The 22,821-nt window shown below is 39.9% G+C and overlaps 2 protein-coding genes, 1 long non-coding RNA gene and 1 other non-coding gene across 4 annotated transcripts in view; 1 reads left to right on the top strand and 3 right to left on the bottom strand.

The window, feature by feature from the left end:
• The window catches only part of LOC117228623 (uncharacterized), a 38,649-nt gene extending 25,998 nt beyond the window's left edge, over nt 1–12,651 (bottom strand). Inside the window, exon 1 of the mRNA XM_033484469.2 lies at nt 11,448–12,651. Coding sequence (XP_033340360.1) covers nt 11,448–11,544 — 97 coding nt within the window. The 5' untranslated portion in view covers nt 11,545–12,651. The remainder of the gene's footprint in view (nt 1–11,447) is intronic.
• A 591-nt stretch (nt 12,652–13,242) lies between these two features.
• LOC117228629 (uncharacterized) lies at nt 13,243–15,175 on the top strand. Its single transcript, XR_004492348.2, has 2 exons — nt 13,243–13,985; nt 14,067–15,175. It is a non-coding gene; the product is annotated as an uncharacterized LOC117228629 (long non-coding RNA).
• Nucleotides 13,991–16,829, bottom strand: Arpc1 (Actin-related protein 2/3 complex, subunit 1A). The gene is made up of 6 exons (XM_033484471.2): nt 15,539–16,829; nt 15,208–15,468; nt 14,837–15,127; nt 14,582–14,760; nt 14,228–14,497; nt 13,991–14,124 (listed from the first exon to the last, which is right to left on the bottom strand). Exons 1-6 carry the CDS (start codon nt 15,603–15,605, stop codon nt 14,086–14,088), a joined length of 1,107 nt encoding a protein of 368 aa, XP_033340362.1. The 5' UTR covers nt 15,606–16,829; the 3' UTR covers nt 13,991–14,085.
• A 3,129-nt stretch (nt 16,830–19,958) lies between these two features.
• Nucleotides 19,959–20,078, bottom strand: LOC117228694 (5S ribosomal RNA). Its single transcript, XR_004492363.1, has one exon. It is a non-coding gene; the product is annotated as a 5S ribosomal RNA (ribosomal RNA).
• Nucleotides 20,079–22,821: the final 2,743 nt, after the last annotated feature.

Below are 22,821 nucleotides of genomic sequence, written 5' to 3'. Positions count from 1 at the left end.
GGAAAATGCAACGCGAGAATCGGCTGGAAAATGTTCGACTTTCTGGGCAACCGTGCGATTATCTGTCCTTTCGGATTTGTTTTTTTTTTAGGGATGACGAAGACTGTAATTAATGTTTCGATGAATGTTTCAATGAACAGCTGTTTTACACAATTTCTAAATGTCACAAATTCAAAATTTCTAAATTTCTAAATATCACAAATCCAAAATTTCTAAATTTCTAAATTTCACAAATTCAAAATTCCAAAATTTTTAAATCTCAAAATTTTTAAATTTCAAAATCTCAAAATTCCAAGATTTCAAAATCTCAAAATTTCAAAGTTTCAAAATCTCAAAATTTCAAAACTTCAAGATTTCAAAATCTCAAAATTTCAAAGTTTCAAAATATCAAAATCTCAAAATTTCAAAATATCAAAATCTCAAAATCTCAAAATTTCAGAACTTCAGGATCTCAAAATCTAAAAATTTCAAAGTTTCAAAATCTCAAAATCTCAAAGTTTCAAAATATCAAAATCTCAAAACTTCAGGGTTTCAAAATCTCAAAATTTCAAAGTTTCAAAATATTAAAATCTCAAAATTTCAAAACTTCAACATTTCAAAATCTCAAAATTTCAAAGTTTCAAAACATCAAAATCTCAAAATCTCAAAATTTCAAAATATCAAAATATCAAAATAAAATTTCAAAATATCAAAATATCAAAATTTCAAGATCTCAAAATTTCAAAATTTCAAAATTTCCTCTGCGACGATTTCGCCCGACTTCGTGGCAATTTTATAAACGTTGTCGACGGTAAGGTACGGATTATTTACCGTGATAATTAGGTGGACGTTGACAGAAGATAGCGGCGCGTGCACTGCCGTGAACACACGAAACAGATAATACGATATAAGTAGAAACGGTCAGTCATAAACAGACGTATCGGACAATACCGATCAAAGTTCACTGGCCTGGATGGCGTTTGCAAATTCGGGTTTCGCGAACGCAATATGCTCCATACGGCTATATATTATTCTATATTCTCTAATAAATATTATTCTTAAATCGCAGTTTTATCGCGATTCGACCAAAAACTGTAACAAATCTGCAGCTTTTCAAATCCTTCGACGCCTGTGGCTCGACTCCGGTTTCACCGATTTCGATCAAATTTTCGGCACGCGTATAAGTTACCCAGATCTACGAGAGACACTTATAAATTTTCGTCGTAGGCTCAGATAAAAAAGTTAAAAAACGAGGATTTTTAATTGTTTCTTTTCATTCCAACTAATAGCAAAATTAAAAAAGAAAAGCTTTTCAGTCATCGTCTAGTAGATGAGACCCTCTCTAAAAATAATTCAAGTCGTTTTGGTTCAGTTTTAAAATAGTTATTGCGTTTTAAAAGGTGCACGAACACTTTTATGGGCCACTGTAGATCAACCATTTCATTCGTATTTCATTCATAAACACAATTTGCCGAAAAAGAAAATTGACGAATAAAGTGATAAATGATCTCAAGTATGCGCGGTTACAATAATTTCTCCCTAATTCGCGCCTGAGATTGTGCACAAAAATGAAAAAGGAGATACGATTGTTCGAGCCTCGCGGCTCGTTTTTACAATTATTGACGATCGGTGGCTATAAAAACGAGCCGCGAAGCTCGACCAATCGTATCTCCTCTTCCCAAATTGCCCATTTTCGTTTCCAAGCTGGGCGTCAATTAGGGAGAATTTGCCGTACATAATCGATCGATATATCAATAAATCGAAATAAACGATTTCTCAGTCTAAGCCGATCACAGTAAATTCTCCTTCGATCAACAATTATAAAAACGAAGCTCGAACAATCGTATCTCCTCTTCCCAAATTGCCCATTTTCGTTTCCAAGCTGGACGTCAATTAGGGAGAATTTGCCGTACATAATCGATCGATATATCAATAAATCGAAATAAACGATTTCTCAGTCTAAGCCGATCACAGTAAATTCTCCTTCGATCAACAATTATAAAAACGAAGCTCGAACAATCGTATCTCCTCTTCCCAAATTGCCCATTTTCGTTTCCAAGCTGGGCGTCAATTAGGGAGAATTTGCCGTACATAATCGATCGATATATCAATAAATCGAAGCAAACGATTTCTCAGTCTAAGCCGATCACAGTAAATTCTCTTTCGATCAACAATTATAAAAACGAAGCTCGAACAATCGTATCTCGTCTTCCCAAATTGCCCATTTTCGTTTCCAAGCTGGACGTCAATTAGGGAGAATTTGCCGTACATAATCGATCGATATATCAATAAATCGAAATAAACGATTTCTCAGTCTAAGCCGATCACAGTAAATTCTCTTTCGATCAACAATTATAAAAACGAAGCTCGAACAATCGTATCTCCTCTTCCCAAATTGCCCATTTTTTCGTTTCCAAGCTGGACGTCAATTAGGGAGAATTTGCCGTACATAATCGATCGATATATCAATAAATCGAAATAAACGATTTCTCAGTCTAAGCCGATCACAGTAAATTCTCTTTCGATCAACGATTATAAAAACGAAGCTCGAACAATCGTATCTCCTCTTCCCAAATTGCCCATTTTCGTTTCCAAGCTGGACGTCAATTAGGGAGAATTTGCCGTACATAATCGATCGATATATCAATAAATCGAAATAAACGATTTCTCAGTCTAAGCGCCGATTACGGTAAATTGCGTTTTAAAAGGTGCACGAACACTTTTATGGGCCACCGTAGATCAACCATTTCATTCGTATTCCACTTATACAGGCAATTTGTCGACGCTAATAACAACGACTCTGTTCCGTGGAACGGCGAGAAGAGAAACGAGACGTTTAATCAAAGTAAAATAATATGAAAAACTTTATAAACGAACCTTCCGGAAATACGTACGTTAATGAAAAAAACGTGTTCGAGCTACCTTTTCCGACGATCAAATTGCTTTCCTCGCGAACGGATTGCTATTTATCATTCAAAGCGACCAACGAACCGTCTTAACGATTCCCAGTAATTAATTCGCGACCCCGACGATTAATCGCGATCGCGACTTTATTTCAATTTCAAATCCGCGGCATTCGCGATATACGTGTGTATCGCGGGTCGATCGATTATTTATGAGACAGAGCGAAACTCCGTGGAAAAGCGACGGAGAGATTATTTTCGACGATTTGCAAATAATCAACGGAACGAGGAAATTCGTTTGCCCGTAGAAAATGGATCGATCGAACCCGACCGTAATGGTTCGCTCGGATAAGCGTCGTCGCGTCGGGTCCGACGACGATCGTCGACGAACGACGTGTTGTCTGCAACGATGCTCGTCGAAGGAAGAGCGGCGGGGGGAAAAAAACGCAGGATCGTTTCGATCAAGTTTTATCGCGATCGTCCTAAATCGCGCGAACGGTGATCGGAGCGGAAGTGAGGATTGTCCGGGTCAGGCTCGAAAACAGATCGCGTGATTTCGCGTACAACCGGCCGAGGGCGGCGAGAGGGTGGCGAGAGGGCGGCGAAGGGCTGATACTTCGATTCATTCTAGTTTCCACGTTTCCACGTGCGCCGGGGACACGAACGCTATCGATTCCATTGCAGTTCGGATTGCGACTGAAGGCAGCCGACAGCCGCTTAACCGCCGCCGAAAATCCCTGAAGGCGACGCCGTTTCGATGGCTAGAGCTGTCGATGGCTAGAGCTGTCGATGATCGATCATCGAAGGGCTCGCAGCGAGACAGGGCAGCCGCGTTTCGTTATCCGAAAAATGTCCAAAAAATGTTTTAACGCTCGAAAGGCGCACCCCTTCCGGACCGAATATACGATAATTTCTCCCTAATTCGCGCTGAGATTGCGCACAAAGATGGACAATTTGGGAAGAGGAGAAACGATTGTTCGAGCCTCGTTTTTATAATCGTTGATCAAAGGAGAATTTACTGTGATCGGCTTAGACTGAGAAATCGTTTACTTCGATTTATTGATATATCGATCGATTATGTACGGCAAATTCTCCCTAATTGACGCCCAGCTTGGAAACGAAAATGGACAATTTGGGAAGAGGAGATACGATTGTTCGAGCCTCGTTTTTATAATCGTTGATCAAAGGAGAATTTACTGTGATCGGCTTAGACTGAGAAATCGTTTACTTCGATTTATTGATATATCGATCGATTATGTACGGCAAATTCTCCCTAATTGACGCCCAGCTTGGAAACGAAAATGGACAATTTGGGAAGAGGAGATACGATTGTTCGAGCCTCGTTTTTATAATCGTTGATCAAAGGAGAATTTACTGTGATCGGCTTAGACTGAGAAATCGTTTACTTCGATTTATTGATATATCGATCGATTATGTACGGCAGATTCTCCCTAATTAACGCCCAGCTTGGAAACGAAAATGGACAATTTGAGAAGAGGAGACACGATTGTTCGAGCCTCGCGGCTCGTTTTTATAGCCACCGATTGTCAATAATTGTAAAAACGAGCCGCGAGGCTCGAACAATCGTATCTCCTTTCTCATTTTTGTGCACAATCTCAGGCGCGAAGTAGGGAGTAATTATTGTAACCGCGCATACTTGAGATCATTTATCACTTTATTTGTCAATTTTCTTTCTCGACAAATTGTGTTTATGAATGAGATACGAATGAAATGGTTGATCTACAGTGGTCCATAAAAGTGTTCGTGCACCTTTTAAAACGCAATAACTATTTTAAAAGTGAACCAAAACGACTTGAATTATTTTTAGAGAGGGACTCATCTACTAGACGATGATTGAAAAGCTTTTCTTTTTTAATTTTGCTATTAGTTGGAATGAAAAGAAACAATTAAAAATCCTCGTTTTTTAACTTTTTTATCCGAGCCTACGACGAAAATTTAAAAAATGCCTCTCGTAGATCTGGGTAACTTATAAGCGTGCTGAAAATTTGATCGAAATCGGTTAACCCGGAGTCGAGCCACAGGCATCGAAGGTTTTGAAAAGCTGCAGACAGTTTTTGGTCGAATCGCGATAAAACTGTGATTTTTGCGATCTTTAATTTGTTGTAACTCGTAACCGATTTCGATATACAGTGATGGATATAGATCTAGGAAAAACATTTTTTAAATTTTCGTTATAGGCGTTATAAGCTAAAAGTTAAAAGTTCAGTTAATAGTCAGTTTTTAAATAGTTATTGCATTTTAAAAGGTGTACAAACACTTTTGTGAGCCACTGTACATTAATTTTTCGAGACTTTTCATAGACTTCGATGAAAATGTGACGATCGAAATTCGTTGCCAGAACCTTGACGCTCGAATAACAATTTTTACAGTCCGGGTCCGAACGGACCCCGATCTCGTCATTCGTGCGTCAAACTTTAGAACCGTTAGAAACCGAAGTCTTACAACAACAGAAAATCGAAATCGTTCTCCAAGCTCGAAGCTTGCACCGTTTTCTCAGCGCATCGGTCATTTTTCTCGAAGATATCGTCGCGTCCAAGATGCGACAAAGCAATTTGTCGCAAATCCTTGGGGAAGGAAGGATTCTTTGTTTACCCGATAAAAATTGCCGTAGGTTCGAAGATTGACGATTAGACTAGATGCTGGAAGAAGAAGCATCTCTGCATTTATAGGGCGTTGCGTCGGACATCGGTGACCGTAATCGTTGAATACATACGTGTACGATGCAGTGTCTTATCACGAAGCGCAAAAGACAAAGACGAGCGAACAGCTCGGTGCTTAACTTGTTTAGATGCGGACGGAGTGACAGGGCTGGAGGATTTGTGCAGAATCGGAACCGTCATTTTTCTTGCCGGACCGCGAATACAATTTCATTTGTTGTTCGATTCGAACGTTACGTTCTGTTATCCCCGAAAGAAGAAGCGACTTTTATTAACCCCTTGCCACACTTTGACGAGCCTAACTCGTAAAAATTTCTAGTAATAACTGATTGAGTGTAAATTGTTATTCTGTTCTTTAAAAGTGGAATAAAACTCTAATTCCTTGTCGTTAATATTTAAGCATTCGAGTAAATTTAGGCGCATCATAAGCATCAATTTTTCTTTCCCTTCGAAGAAATGATTGAAATCGAGAAGTTTCTAATCGCAGTGCCTGCGAGGAAAATGGTATGTCAAGGGGTTAAACTTTTCACGAGTTCTGGAATATTAAAAGGAATATTATAAATAGAGTGCGGAACCTTGCGAAAAGAAAGCAAAGGATTGGATTTGTGCAGAATCGGATTCGTCGCTTTAATTGTCGGACTGCGAATACAGTTTCATTTGATGTTCGATTCGAACGTTACGTTCTCTTAGAAATTCTGTTATTTTCGAAAGAAGAGGCGATTCTTATTAAACTTTTCCCGAGTTCTGGAATATTGAAAGGAATGTTATAAATAGAGTGCGGATCCTTGCGAAAAGAAAGCAAAGAATTGGATTTGTGCAGAATCGTATTCGTCGCTTTAATTGTCGGAGTGCGAATACAGTTTCATTTGTTGTTCGATTCGAACGTTACGTTCTATTAGAAATTCCGTCATCCCCGAAAGAAGATGCGGCTCTTATTAAACTTTTCACGAGTTCAGGAATATCGGAAGGAACGTTAGCGCGAATCCTCGCGGAAAGAAAGCAAACGTTGCAAGAAATGGGCGTGGAACGGAAACAGAATTCTTCTTCCGTTAAGTTTGCCAAGTTTAAAAGAACGGTTCCCGTCCTTCTAAACTCCGTCGTGGCTTCAACAGCTGTTTGTTCGATTCCTTTCCGGTCGCAGATGCATAAATCTAGTCGCAAGCGCGTAAAATCCGTGGCCCAACGTGATTGCGCAACGATAGTTGGCTAAAACTTCTCCGTTTGATTCACGGCGCTGACACAAACGTAGATCGTTAAACTTAGGCTTGAAAACTATTAAAATCCTTCTAAATAATCTGTCACAGGGAAATAGAAAGAGCGTGGGAGGGAGAGAGGGAGGGCGAGGGAGGAAGGGGTAGATCGGTAAACTTAGGCTTAGAAACTATTAAAATCCTTCTAAACAATTTGTCACAAGAAAATAGGAAGATCGAGAGAGGAAGGGGTAGATCGGTAAACTTAGGCTTGAAAACTATTAAAATCCTTCTAAACAATCTATCACAGGGAAAATAGAAAGAGCGTGGGAGGGAGAGAGGGAGGAAGAGGGGGGAAGAGGTAGATCGGTAAACTTAGGCTTGAAAACTATTAAAATCCTTCTAAACAATCTACCACAGGGAAATAGAAAGAACGAGGGAGGAAGAGGGGGAGAGGGAGGGCGAGGGATGAAAGGATAAATCGGAAAAATTAGGCTTAAAAACTATTAAAATTCTTCTAAACAATCTATCAGAAGGAAATAGAAAGAGCGAGAGAGAGAGAGAGAGAGAGAGAGAGAGAGGGAGAGCGAGGGAGGAAGGGGTAGATCGGTAAAATTAGGCTTAAAAATTATTAAAATCCTTCTAAACAATCCGTCCTAGGGAAATAGAAAGAGCGAGGGAGGAGGAGAGGGGGAGAGGGCGAGGGAGGAAGGGACAGATCGGTAAATTTAGGCTTAGAAACTATTAAAATTCTTCTAAACAATCTATCAGAAGGAAATAGAAAGAGCGAGAGAGAGAGAGAGAGAGAGAGAGGGAGGGAGCGCGAGGGAGAAAGGGGTAGATCGGTAAATTAGGCTTGAAAACTATAAAAATCCTTCTAAACAATCTATCAGAGGAAAATAAAAAGAGCGAGGGAGGAAGAGAGGGGGAGAGGGCGAGGGAGGAAGGGGTAGAGAAAAAAGTGTCGAGAATTTCAGTAAAACTGGGTTAGGTCTGGATTATGCACGAGTGCTGTTATACTTGGGTCAGGGTCGAATTGGATCCGCCCAAGCATAAGTTAGGCTTGAGTTTGATTAGAATTAAGATCACGGCGGATGGTTCGTTCGGTCGGGCGTCGGTACGGATTTCGCGAAACGCGTAACCGGGGATGATCGAGTTTAGGGTGGTTTCTTAGGCTTGTATATCATCGAGCGCATCTGATTCGGTGGCAGACGCAGCCGGCCGTCGTTTGAAATTCGGCGAGACTCTGGAATTAGGGGATCCCCTGTTAGGGTTTCGAGATCTCCACGGCCGGAACAGAGTCGGATTTGTCTTAGGTTAATTGAATCTGACACGGGGGTAGGTTAGGTTCCGCCTCGAATCGGAGTCGAGTCAGAGTTGAGACCGTGATCCGAGTTTCTCTGTGTGACCGGAAACCGACGTGCTAGTCCTGTTCGCGAGTTGCAAACGATCTCGACGAAGTGCGAACCGCGGCTGGTTGCGTCTGCTCGTTCTACAGTAATGTCTAATTCCTTGTCATTAATATTTAAGCATTCGAGTAAATTTAAACGCATTATAAGCATCAATTTTCCTTTCCCTCCTAAGAGTTTCTAATACTAAAAAACTATTTTTGTTAAGAGTTTCTAAGTTTCTAATCGCAGTGACTGCGAGGAAAATGGTATGTCAAGGGGTTAAACTTTTCACGAGTTCTGGAATATTGAAAGGAATTAATATTCCTTATATATATTTAATAGAGTGCGGATCCTTGCGAAAAGAAAGCAAAGAATTGGATTTGTGCAGAATCGGATTCGTCGCTTTTTATTTTCGGACTGCGAATACAATTTCATTTGTTGTTCGATTCGAACGTTACGTTCTGTTATCCCCGAAAGAAGAAGCGACTTTTATTAACCCCTTGCCACACTTTGACGAGCCTAACTCGTAAAAATTTCTAGTAATAACTGATTGAGTATAAATTGTTATTCTGTCCTTTAAAAGTGGAATAAAATTCTAATTCCTTGTCGTTAATATTTAAGCATTCGAGTAAATTTAGGCGCATCATAAGCATCAATTTTTCTTTCCCTTCTAAGAAATGATTGAAATCGAAAAGTTCCTAATCGCAGTGACTGCGAGGAAAATGGTACGTCAAGGGGTTAAACTTTTCACGAGTTCTGGAATATTAAAAGGAATATTATAAATAGAGTGCGGAACCTTGCGAAAAGAAAGCAAAGGATTGGATTTGTGCAGAATCGGATTCGTCGCTTTAATTGTCGGACTGCGAATACAGTTTCATTTGTTGTTCGATTCGAACGTTACGTTCTCTTAGAAATTCTGTTATTTTCGAAAGAAGAGGCAATTCTTATTAAACTTTTCCCGAGTTCTAGAATATTGAAAGGAATATTATAAATAGAGTGCGGATCCTTGCGAAAAGAAAGCAAAGGATTGGATTTGTGCAGAATCAGATTCGTCGCTTTAATTGTCGGACTGCGAATACAATTTCATTTGTTGTTCGATTCGAACGTTACTTTTTATTAGAAAAAACCGCGAACCGCGGCTGGTTGCGTCTGCTCGTCCTACAGTAATGTCTCCCTAATTGACGCTCGGATTGTCCACAAAACTGGACAATTTGGGAAGAGAAGCCTTGCGAATTCGAGCCTTGCGATTCGTTTTTATAGTTACCGATTTTCAACGATTATAAAAACGAGCTGCAAGGCTCGAATAATCGTATCTCCTCTTCCCAAATTGTCCATTTTTCTGCACAATTTCGGCGTCAATTAGGGAGACATTACTGTGTCTCGCCGCGATTCCTTCGCGTATGGTGCAACTGCTCAGATTCGCAGCGCGTTATTAACCCTTTGCATTCGAGTGGTGACTCCGAGGCAGCGCTAAAATCATTCGTATCACGATCATTTTCATATCGACAAAGTTTAAATTTAAAAAAATATTGTGTCATAAAGAAATAACAAAAGAAATTATTAAAAAAAGGATTGTTATAAAATGCACCTTGTCGTACATAAAATGGAAATACTATAAGTCGGAGAAATTATTTTAGATTTACAGTGAAAATAGCGTCGAGTGCAAAGGGTTAATATTATTACGTATCGATAAGCCAGACCGTCGATGCTACTCATCGAGCAAGAAAGGTTCGCGTTAACGAAGATTCGGAAGATTTCAATTTTGCTTATAGAAAAATTATGCAATTCGTCGTTACAATTTCTTCCCGCGAACGGTTAACAATTAAACAGTTACAGCCGAGCTTAATGCGTTGTTTAAAGATACATCCGGTCCGCGTTCGGTCTATTAACCCCTTGGCATACCATTTTCTTTGCGGTATACTGCGACTAGAAATTTCTCGATTGCAATCATTTCTTAGAAGGGGAAGAAAATCGATGCTTTTCGCGTGCCTAAATTTTGCTTAAATGCTTGAATATTAACGGCAAGAGATTAGAAATTTTCTCGCAATTTTAAGGGACAGAATAATATTTATATTCGATAAGTTATTATTAAGTTATTACTTAATTATATATATAATAAATAAGTTATAATTAAGTAATAACTTAATAATAACTTATTGAATATAAATATTATTCTCTCCCTTAAAATTGCGATAAAATTCTAATCTCTTGCCGTTAATATTCAAGCATATATATTATTTATTATATATTTTATAACTTATTATTATTATTATTATTATTATTATTATTATTATTATTATTATTATTACTATTATATTATTATATTATACTACTATTATTACTTATTATTATTATTGCTATTATATTATTATTATTAAGTTATTTACAATACTAAATTTTCACGACGGTTCGTACTTGTCGAAGCACGGCAATGGGTTAAAGTCATAGGATTGCTTGTTGTACATCGACGATGTGCAATCTGTGCGATAAGAATGATGCGCGAGAAAATCGGGGCGAGTTCTTGGTTAGGTTGATTCCGTCAACTCGACGTGCTCGCGAAGGGTTTGCACGTAATCGAAAACACTTGATTTAAACCGAGAATCATCGCAGAACCGTGGAAATCTGTTCAACAGACTCGACTTATAAAAGCCCATGCGTTACACGCCATTTTTAATCCCCGAATGCGGAATCAAAATGACCCAATTGCGGCTGTTTCGCACGTTTATCTTGCAACGTACGTCTTTGCGCAACTTATCGTCTTGTAAGCTCGCTATATATTACGCGGAAACGTATCGTGCTAGGTTAAAACGTACACGAAAACGTGCTGGTTACGCGCGGTCGACGCTTTTCGCTGAAAAATAATTCGTCGAACGGCCGCGTTCGACTCGAAGTTGCGTTACAAATCCATTGAAAAATACTGTATAAAAAAATTATTACAATGTCGCGTTAATTTTCTGCGGCACGATCGATTGTTAACGGCAAATTACCGTCGTCCGTTCGGACATCGACGCTGGCCGCGAGCAAAATGACCCATTTCGGATTTCTGGTTCCGCGAACACTGGACCGACGACAACCATTGTTCCGCGGAAATTTACATATAGTACAACGACACCTTGGCGTACGCGGCGTAATAAACGTCGACGAGAATCCGAACGAGTCATATGGTCGAGATTCGCGCACTTCGCGTTTGGCCTTCGTGACACAGGCTGGAATAATTGTCGTGTCATACGGACTGATCGTCGACCGGTTGAATCGGTTGTACGGTGGTACGCGTGCGAAATAAATCGAGAATGTATTTTTACCAACCATGGTGCTTGGACGCTTTCAGCCCCAGACCGTTGATTCTCTTGGTTAACTCGGCGCTGGCTCTTTCGACGACCCCCTGCGCCGATATCGAAGACATCTCTAAGCGGTGGAGGCGCTACTCCCTTCGTTCAGCCAGGATTCGTAGTCAAGACGAGCACGGGTCCGCGTGGCCGTGGTGAAAGCGCCGCATATTCAAGCGGAAGAACGCGCCGGACCGCGAGCGATCGTTTTTTCCCCGTGTTCTTTCCCTCCGGGTCCGTCCCCGTCCACGACGGTGTTCACGGCATCGATCCCGTTATCCGTGCGGCAGAAATCACAACAGCCCCTGGCGGTGTCGACGAGCGGTTTACGATCACACCCCGCGCGGGCCGCCCCGGCTGTTTTATCCGCGAACAAGAAGAGGCGCGCGTTCGATCGCTAATTCATCGAGGATATCGGGGATAACCTTCTAAATTTATCGCGCGCACCGCCGTAACGCCACGGCCAGAACGAAAACGCGACGCAACGCAACCCTCCCGGCAGCGCGGCGCGACGCGACGCGGCGCGGTGCGGCGCGACACGACGCGGCGCGGCGGCTCTCTCTCTTACGACGCGAATCGATGACGGAACGTTTCACTGGAGAGATCTATTTTCATCGCTGGCATGACTCTCGAACGATTAAACGGCCGGCGGGTTCGCTACGCGAGTGTGAAAGAAGGACACGCGGCGTGCCCCGAGAGGGTGATCTCTCTCGTCCAGGGGTTACGTGGCCCGGTTCGCGAAATGTCGAGAATAATTCTGCTTTCCCCTGCGCCGCCGGTGCTCGCGACCCTGGTTTATGTAATAAACTTGACCACCTCACTGCGAAACGGTACGAACCATGGAAATGGCCTCTTCGGAAATAGTTCGCGGTTAATCGATAAGCGACCGATCCGATCGGCTTAACCAGGGATGCGTATTCGTTTCGATCGGCGCCTTTTTAACCGTTGCCTCTCTCTCTCTCTTTCTTTCTTTCTTTCCCTCTCTTCTTGGTGAATGGCAGACGAGTTTTGTAATACGCGTCGCGGCGTTCACCGTGGACCCACGGCGCAGCTGGACCGTTTACCGCGGTGTCCCTTCTCTGTTTATGTGTCAGTCATGACACCGAGCGGAAAACAAAGCTAAAAGGTGGAGCTGCTGCAACGGGCTCGGCACATGGGGGTGGTTTGCGCGAGACTGAATCGATAGCCGCGCTGAACTTGTCCGGCTGCCGCCTCCTTTCCCCCAGCCCTCTCCCCACCACCGCGCCCAGGCCACGCGACCGTGTGGTTTCTAGGCACCAGCGAACCACTTTACGCCTGTCGACCGGTGACCCGTCGTGCGCGACGCGACGCCCGACGATCTGCAACCCTCTCGACCGAGAGACGTCGCGGTCCACCGTGGCCCACGGGACCGGACGCAGGTTGCGAATAAAGCCAAAATCCTCCCTAGGCCGTTGAATCACCTTGAATCTATTTATCGCGATCACTTTCTCCGATATCAACGGATAATATTTTAATTGTTTGAGATCTAGATCACCGTTATTTTGAAAATATGGCATTTAAGCCATGTTAATTTTATTTTAGGTGATTTGGGTCCGTTTTACTCGACAGACTATGATATCCACGACAATGTTTGCATTTTATACCCAGATTGCTTGATCGATATATGTATGTTTTTATCGATGATCTAGTTTCACGGACATCGATTTCAGTTTTCGTTGATCATGATTTCATTGACATTCTGTTCTCGCCGCTTATTCAGATGCAGAATATGTCAAAATATTCAATACGATATATTAATAATATATGCTATTCTTGTGAATACAGTTTTTTACATTATTACAAGCTATCGCGTATAATTATTTAACATAAGTATAACTAAACCGTGAATATTAGTATTATAGTATTGTCTATTGTAATAAATTGTATATCTCAAAAATCCACGGAAATACAATTCTCATTGGCATTTTGACGTCGATGTAAACATTGGCGAGGAAATCAGATTACTGTCGGGATCTTAAATATCTATTTTAGGGATAATGTTTGTTTACCAACGTGTTCAAATTGCCGACAATGTTTCTTCAACGTTTATTGTCTTGACGTTGTTCCGGCGATGTCAATATCATGAATATTGAAGAAACATTGTCGGAAACATTATCGGTGAAACTGTACCGATGTAAACATTATGTGTGAAATTAATTTCGGAGATTGGTATCAACATAGGTAATCACAGTCCGTTAAGTAGAAGAGACCCGACATTAACATGACATTAATTGAAACTATCCGGTGTACCTCGTATCAATATCTTCAAGAAACAGTTTTTACGATAATTTGGATTTGAAATCTGTTCGAATAAAATGAAAACTAGAACCGAAGAGTGCAAACCATTATGTAGAATGAATGGAGTATAAAATTCCATAGAATTCAATAAAATTAAATTTGTATCAGAATTCGGAGCCCAACGGTCATTTTATAATCATGAAGATACTCTAATGAATACATTGTGTACTTTAAACGTAGAAACGAAGAAAATAGCACGGTAAGTAATGAGAAATTGTATATTTTTCAGTTTTAACATTTATACATCTTTGCGTGATGTAATATCTTCATTCATCTTTAGGATATAAAAAAAATTGTTCTTATGCTATCTTGAGACCAGCAATGGAATTCTCGAGGAGCTAAAGAGTAGAAGACAGATAAAAGGAAATTAATTATAAAAGTACATTGTGGGTAAATTTTACAGTGCGAAGAATGGTCTGCATATACGTTATTGAAACTAACCTTGAGATCCCAGACTACCAACTGACCGTCTAAACCGCTTGTACTAAATTCGTTATCAGACACTTTTCGTATGCAATTAACTGTATTTTGGTGTATACTATCCAAGGCATTATCGTTTGTATCTGTTCTCGCTTGGCGATCCAACGATTGGAATTTCCGCATAGCAGACAAACCCGCAGCCTCTTTTTTTTGTGTGTTGTCTAGCTTTGATACAAAATACGGTTGACCGTTGTCGTCAATATGATACAACATGGGCATACAACTATGACCCTAAGCAGGAAATAAAATTCACCCTTATAGTACATAAATTCAGGTTAAATTGTATGTAATAATTATGGACATTTATATTAATACCGCTGCAACAATGGAATTGGACCCCATCCAAACGAAACTTAAAAATGGTAAATGTTCTGTGTACATCCGTATGACTGCATTTCCTTTGGTGGCATCGGCAATGCATATAGATGAATTATGCGCCACCCAACAGATTTTATTACCACATGGACTAAATGCAACAGAATGTATCCACCCCCCTGTATGCAAGTAAAGGAAATAAGTGTCAAAAACAAATAATACTTCGGCTGATAAAAAGAATGTTATTCGATCTACCTCCATTAGGAGTATTCTCGAATTCAGCAAGTAATGTTCCTAAAGTATTACTCTGACCCCAAGAACTTGACCCTGGTGCATCCTCCATATCATTGATAAATGCGCTAAAGACACGAACTTTGTAATCAGTGGATCCAGCAACCAGAACTTTGTTATCTGGGTGCCAGTCGACTGTTGTTACAGTGGACCTCAATGGACGCTTTATATGCTTACACTGCCACCAATTATTCTCAGAGACAAAGTAACACACAGCTATCACTCTACCTCCAGTTCCAACAGCAAATTTATTTTCTATAAGACAAAATACAGGTAATTAATAAAGATAATTGCGATATTTAATTGATTTAAATCTGTATAAATTGAAAATGTACCTAATGGAGACCATTTTACACATGTCGCAGCTCGGTTTATTCTTAAAACAACCCATGTAGGATTCCATTTTCCATCTTCCTCTTGCGACCAAACATATGCATTTTTATCTGCAGAACAAGTTACTATTCGATTAGCATTTGGAGCCCAATCGATACCCGTGACATTCATATGATGCTCTTGCAAGTTCTGTAGCAATTTCCAACCGTTTGAGGTACGCTTGTGAACTTGTATTTCATTATTATTCGGACAAATAGCCAGTTCTACGAAGAACATATTACAGATGTTGATTGATTTTAGAGAAGATTACCAGTGAGCAAAAGTATGTCAAACCTTTTCTGTCTTTATTCCAAGCATGACAGCTGATAGCATCAACACCTAAGTTATGTACCTCTGTCATCTTGTCACTGATTTTTACGAGCGGTTCAACGAATTTACATACGACACCGTTCGAATGGATGTTCGATCGAACCGCGAATTATCTCTGTGAATCACCGCACGTTACCGTTCAAAAACGGGTGCGGTCGCGCATTAAAAGTAATTCACTTATTTAAAAATTATCAGAGAAGTTTACTTATATAGGAAGACCTCTGGAAATTCGTGGACTCTGGTCAGTCGACACGAATTTCCCAGATTTTTTGGCGAACGGTACGGCACGAAATGCTCTGTCTAAATGCACCGGAATTGACAGTTCATCCGCCGACAGCGGGTTATCAAGGCACCCTTTAAGGTTATGTTGTTCCAGATGGTAATATATTCTGAAATGCTTCTACTTTTATCGTAGCGACCTCTATTAGAACTGTGCCTTCGTGTTTTTTTTTTGGAGGATATTCAACATATGTATATATATGTAAATACGTAAGTACAATGTACATACATGCGTACGTATCTATGTATTAGTTTAATAACATAATAAATATATGTATAAATAAAATGGCATCTTTTTATGATTAAATGTGATCAAGTATCAATTATTGAAAATGTTATTACACTACACTGTATTTTCAGATGATTCAGTCTCATCGAATAATTTTTACAATATTAACTATCGAATAAACAATCTTGGGCTTTATAGCCCAACTTGTTTCTGTAATAACGTTTAATAGCTTTATAACATTTCATTTTCCGAATAAAAATTTGGCTTGTCATTTTCTTTTTCAATTAGAAACAATAAATGCAACTTAACATTTCAATGTTACAATGAACAATATTAATTCGTTTTATAATACGACAATTGAATTTCTGTAGAAATTTATGAGATATAAATGTCGGTATACAATATTTCCAATGAAAGATCCATCAATCGAATAATATGTACCTAAAGTTATCATACAACAGTAGCGTACAAACATGTAAGCAAGCGTATGAATGCATGGAGAGCAGTGTTGAATGCGAGTATGCAAGTGTGTTCATGTATGTATGCAACAATGGAAAAACTCTTGTTACATATCGATGTTTTGTAGTGTTGTTAGCCTTGTCAATATGATTTCGATTGCGTAGGGACCGTATAATGTAGTGTTACGTGCCGGCGAGCTGTCACGGTAAAAATATATGATCGCGGTGCCTTGCGGCAAAAGGGACTAGAAGTCACTGCCGATTTTGATCCACGGAGCGCATGCGTCTCTCGTCTGATCGGGCTCCGTTTACAGTCGAGAGAACGGCGCGTGATTTAAAAGGGACTCACCGTTCGAAGCGCGAAAGTACAGGTACGCAGGCGTTCGGCGAGGAATCCGCGAAGGACGCCGACGGCTGCTGGATCCCACGTTGGTGGGTAATGTTGACGACAACAAATAAAATGGTCGATTTCAAATTCCTAGGTTGTCCAAAATTCTGCGTGGCTGTAACTAGTAGCTCGTAACGTCTCAGCGGGTATTCATTCTTCAGCGATAAATCTCTGGATATACCAGGCGCGCGGATGAAAGATTGCGACGCGCATTTTCAGAGATTAAGTTCGATTTAACGACGTTGTACGCGAAGAAGTTCATAAAAGTTAGTCTTAAGGTTTAGTAATAAAATAAAATAACTATATTTGAACACTTAACTTCCTAATAATGTACTTTCTAACGGAAGTTAACGCGGGTTTAGAATATACGCAAGATGTAGAAAAAATGGAATAACGAAGAGACGATGTTGCGATAACGGTGGTCGGAATCAAAAAGCGACGACCGGCTCGGCAGCTCGGACCTTCTTCCCTCGGCCGGCAGCCGTTGGTGGCGCTGATAGTAAGAGGGGATAGCGGTGGAAGAAACGGATGGAAACGTGACCGTCTGAATCAACAGCGCGAAATTCAAACGGACAAATGAACTTCTACTAACTTATGCTCTCTACGCTGCGCTCTTATAATGAATAGAACAAATTAAGTGTACTTATAAAATACGTCTTATGTTTATATATATTCTTATATACCTATGTGTTATCCTACCTTACAATCTTAATCTAACCTACGCACGACTATAAGTATATACACATGTACGTATGAGTATGCAGTGCGCAATATGTATATGAACTACAATACTATTGACGACTAGCGATTATGTAGGGTATAAAAACATAAAAACATTATACTGACCTGCTGGAAATATTCTACAGAATTATTATGAAACTATTTGAAACGTATGAAATATATAATATATACAATATAATAATAATAATATAAATATAATAATATATAATAATAATAATATATATATAATATATTATATATATTATATAGTCAATTTTGCATCATTTCGAAGTACATGCATACATAATTCCGAGCTTTGTAAATTTCTGACGATATTCAAATGTTCTGTACGATTTGTTTTATTCGTTCGTGTCGCATATGGTACGTAAAGGTTTATTTCCACTAGCTTGGTCTTGCGATTGGCCTAAGCCGCGCGGCTTTGCCAACCGAATGAACCGATCTTTGTAAAATCCGCGTTACCACTGTGTCGGCACAGGCCACTCGGGCCAGGGGAGTAGGCAAAGATAAACAAGTAAGTTTGAAGCGTTTCGTATCTCTTCACTGTCATTTGGGAATGGTACAGTTCCACTTGAAAAGCCAAATGCTATGCTGATTCGTTTTGCAACAAAATAAGTAAGTCCTAAAATTCTCTTCAAAAATACTGCTAGCTCATATGATGATGTATCAATCGATGAAAAGAATATAATTTCGTTAAAAAAAGTTTAGAGCAATGTATCTTCGCGACAATATTGGTTACTATTTTCATTTTGAACAAATTCGAGCAAATAAAGTCGCCTTTAAAGTAAAGTTCAAAGTGTCTGTAAATTGATGTATCATACTTCCACGAGAAGACGGCATGACGACCACCTTATTTATGCTGCAGTCCGCTGTCCCTCCTGTAATTGCAGGCAGTAAATCGATATCGGTCGAAAACGGTGACTGAGGTCAACGACGGGTAATAACTAGACCAAGCGAGACGGCAATTTTTCCGTATATTGTCACTATCCCCTCTCATTCGGTCTCGCTGCTACCCGTCGTTGACCTTCATCGCCGTCTTCGACCAATATCGATCACCGCTTGCGATCACAGGAGAAGGACCCGGACAGCAGCCGAAGTGGTGATGTAAACACGCCGTGTCTTCTTCACGCGGAAGTATGGGCTGTCATTGGAACATGATTGAAGAAGGCATTATACATATTTTCATTATTTATTATCACAGAAATATATATATATATATTATAAAGAAGTGCACGAAAAAATTATTAGAAAATAAAGTTAATTTACTAGGTGCAGTTATTCTTACTAATATTTGGACATTTTGAGAAAAATAAATATTTTATTATTTTATTATTATTTTATTATTATATATATTTAGTTGTGAAAAATTGCAATCTTAATATTTTGTCGCAAAATATGAGAATCCAAGGTACATACTTTTCAATTTTACCGAGACAATGCTTCGAATGGTATACGATTAAAACGACCGATCTACTTGCAGCAAGCAATCTTCTTCAAAAGCCGTTATTTTCCTTATACCTTTTAGTATTTCATAAATGACAGCTATTAGCCAGAGGTCGAGTCACAGTTCTTGCCCGAGCCTTTTATTTCCGCATGCTTTGTACAAGTCGAAACGCGTTTGTTATTTATTACATGCTACGGTTAATCCTTGGCACACGGGGATCCTTTCAATATACCATAAATACGGGACGACCCACGCGAAAACGGTCACTATTTGTTCTGTGACTATGTGACTATGTTGTAGCTTTTAACGACTATGAACATATCTCGGCGAATTTTAACAAATTTTCTAAATTTTTCATTTGAAATAAAGTATCGACCTTTTTTTCATTAAATCATAATTATTAAACCACCGAACGAATGAAAATAACATTTTGGAGTTCACACAGTGTATACATAAGAGTATTTAATAAAAAATATTGTCAGTTTAAACAATTTACGTTCTCACCATTTATTTTGCAATTGTTTGACACAAATGCGACGTAAAACGATTTTTTCTTACTATCGGATGCCCGCTTGGAAACCATTTAAATACTTCAATTTACTATTAATACTTTACTATTAATACTTCACCATTTAAATACTTTAATTCTTCTTTAAATACTTCCCATTTTTTTCTATCTCTCGTAGTAACGGAAATAACGTAGATTCAGCTCAATTGAAGTGAATCATCCTTGTGTACGAATGACAGGTATACGCGCTCGAATGCTGCTTGTACCGTACCTCGGCCGCTCCAGCCGTAGCGGCATGGCATATACAGGGAAATGAGGAAATAAATAAAAAAAAATATGGAGCCAACAACACGTGGTGTTCCCAAGCGGTCACCCATCTAAGTACTAACCACGCTCAACGCTGTTTAACTTCGATGATCGGACGAGAATCGGTTTATTGCAACGTGATATGGCCGTTGGCGTAAGAAGTGTATGACAATTATGTTTTCTTCTATACCCGTACGTACAGGATGTCCCAAAAATGTCTCGCAATCCGAAAGTAGGGGATGCCTGGGGTCATTCGAAGTAACTTTTACCTTAGCGAAAATGCAACCCGTGGCTTCGTTTAAGAATTATTAACGAAAAACACTGACCAATGAGAGCTCCGCCCATTGGCTCGGCCGCCTTGTGCCAGCATATCTCACACCTCTTATTGGTCCCTTTTTTTCGTTAATAACTCGTAAACAAAGCCGTGGATTGCATTTTCGCCAAGGACAAACTTACTTCAAATAATTGTATAATTTTATATTCGTCAATTTTTAAGTCCTTCGTAAGGAGCTTCATTTTACTATACTACTAGAAATATATTAATATATTAATATAATATTAATATATAATATATATGATATATTAATATATTCAAATAATTATATAATTTTATATTCGTCAATTTTTAAGTCCTTCGTAAGAAGCTTCATTTTACTATACTACAAGAAATATATTAATATATTAATATATAATTAATTAATATTAATATATTAATATTAATCTGTATAATCAAATAATTATATAATTTTATTTTACTATACTACATTTTACTATACTACAAGAAATGCTTACATATCTTATCATTTTGTCGATCGTTTTGTATCACTTTTATTATTACAATTTTGAATTTATCGAGAAAACTTCTTATAACGTAAGCATTAACAACTGCATACATCGGATGCATAATTTCTTTGGCATACTTCCTTAACATAATTCTTTAGCTCCATTATCTTATACCCGCAATTGAAGGCGTTCACATTTTCCTTTACTTGAAAAGGTTGCAAATGATTAATCCCGGTGCGCAATTTTAAAACTCGGGATCGTGCCGAGGTTATATTCTGGCTATCTAAAGGCTCATTTCCACTCACTTGGTCTTGCCGCTTGGCCTAAGCCGCGTGGCTCTGCCAACCGAATGAACCGATCCTTGTGAAATCCGCGTTTCCGCTGCGTCGACACAGGCCACTCGGGCAGGGGAATAAGCAAAGATAAACAAGTTCGATGCGTTTCGTATCTCTTCGGTGCCATTTGTGAAGGGTACAGTTCGACTTGAAAAGCCAATCGCTATGCCGATTCGTTCTCCATCCGGCCAAAATTCACTATCCGGGACAAATTCAATTCTCAATCCGGGACAAAATTAATAAGTACTAAAATTCTCACCGAAAATACTACTAGCTCACATGCTGATGAAAAGAATACAGTTTCATAAAAAAAAAGTTTAGAACACTGTATCTTCATGACAATGTTGGTTAATATTTTCATTTTGAACAAATTCGAGCAAATAAAGTCGTTTTTAAAGTAAAGTTTAAAGTGTCTAGAAGTGGAACTGATGTATCATTTTTTCATGAGAAGACGGCATGGCCCATTTTTGCCGCTGTCCCTCCTATAATCGCAGGCAATGATCGATATTGGTCGAAGACGATGATAAAGGTTAACGACGGGTAATAACTAGACCGAGCGAGACGGTAATTTTTCTGTGTATACAGGGTGTCCCAAAAATGTCTCGCAATCCGAAAGTAGGTGGATTCCAGAGGTCATTTGAAGCAACTTTTTCCTCAGCGAAAATACGATCCGCGGCTTCGTTTACGAGTTATTAACGAAAAAACAGTGACCAATCAGAGGTGAGATCATTTGGCGCGAGACGGACGAGCCAATGAGCAGAACTGGGCTCCGTGCACTCGTTGGCTGGGCCGCCGCGCGCCAGCCGAGCTCGCCTCTTACGGTCAGTGTTTTTTTCGTTAATAACTCGTAAACGAAGCCGCGGAGAAAATTTTCGCAAAGTCAAAAGTTGCTTCGAATGACCTCAGGGACCTCCCATTTTCGGATTACGAGACATTTTCGGGACACCCTGTATGTACTGTCATTCCCTCGTCACTACTCGTCGTTGACCTTTGTCACCGTCTTCGACCAATATCGATCACTGCCTGCGATCATAGGTGGAACACCGGACGGCAGCCGAAGTTTGTTTGCACGGGAGCTCCGATAACGCGAGAGGAGGAACGACGAAGCCAATCGCTGGATCGGAGAATACCGACGTTTGGCTTATTCCAGCCGTTCGGCATCGACCCAAGCGATCACTGTGTCGCGCATGCGCGCGTCGCGCCGGCGTGCCCAAGCGGCAAAAGCCAAGCCGGTGGAAACGAGGCTCAAGCGACACTTTGTGAGTCAGTTCTGAAATAGTGATATAGGGAACTACGATGGAGAAAGAGTGGTCTCAGGCGAAAGTCTTAGAATTGATCGAGCTGTATCGAGAGCGTAGCAATCTGTGGGATGCGCGAGATCCAAAGTACAAAAATAAAATCAAAAGGCACGATGCTTTCGGCGAGATAGCGGCGCTTTTGGAGGAGTCCAGCGACGAAGTAGAAAGAAAGATGAAAAACTTGTTGAGCCACTTCTCCCGTGAATTAAAGAAGGAACAACAGACTATGAAATCTGGTGCCGGCAGCGAGGATATATATAGAAGTAAGTGGTTCGCGTTTGAATCTATGAGCTTCCTCCGCAACCGGAACAAGCCGCGGACTACGCCGAACAAGGAGGAGAATGTAAGTATTAATGGAATATTTAATTTTTACACACTTTACAACTTAACCCTTTGCGCTTGAGCGACTGTTCCATTCGTCGTTGAATTCTTCAAATTAATGCTTAATTACAGATTATCACGACGATAGACGAAGAGGTGC

The sequence above is a fragment of the Megalopta genalis genome, chromosome 1, assembly GCF_051020955.1.
Source record: "Megalopta genalis isolate 19385.01 chromosome 1, iyMegGena1_principal, whole genome shotgun sequence".
Taxonomy (NCBI): domain Eukaryota; kingdom Metazoa; phylum Arthropoda; class Insecta; order Hymenoptera; family Halictidae; genus Megalopta; species Megalopta genalis.
Note: the sequence above shows the minus strand (reverse complement) of the source record. Positions and strands in the feature narration are given on the sequence as shown.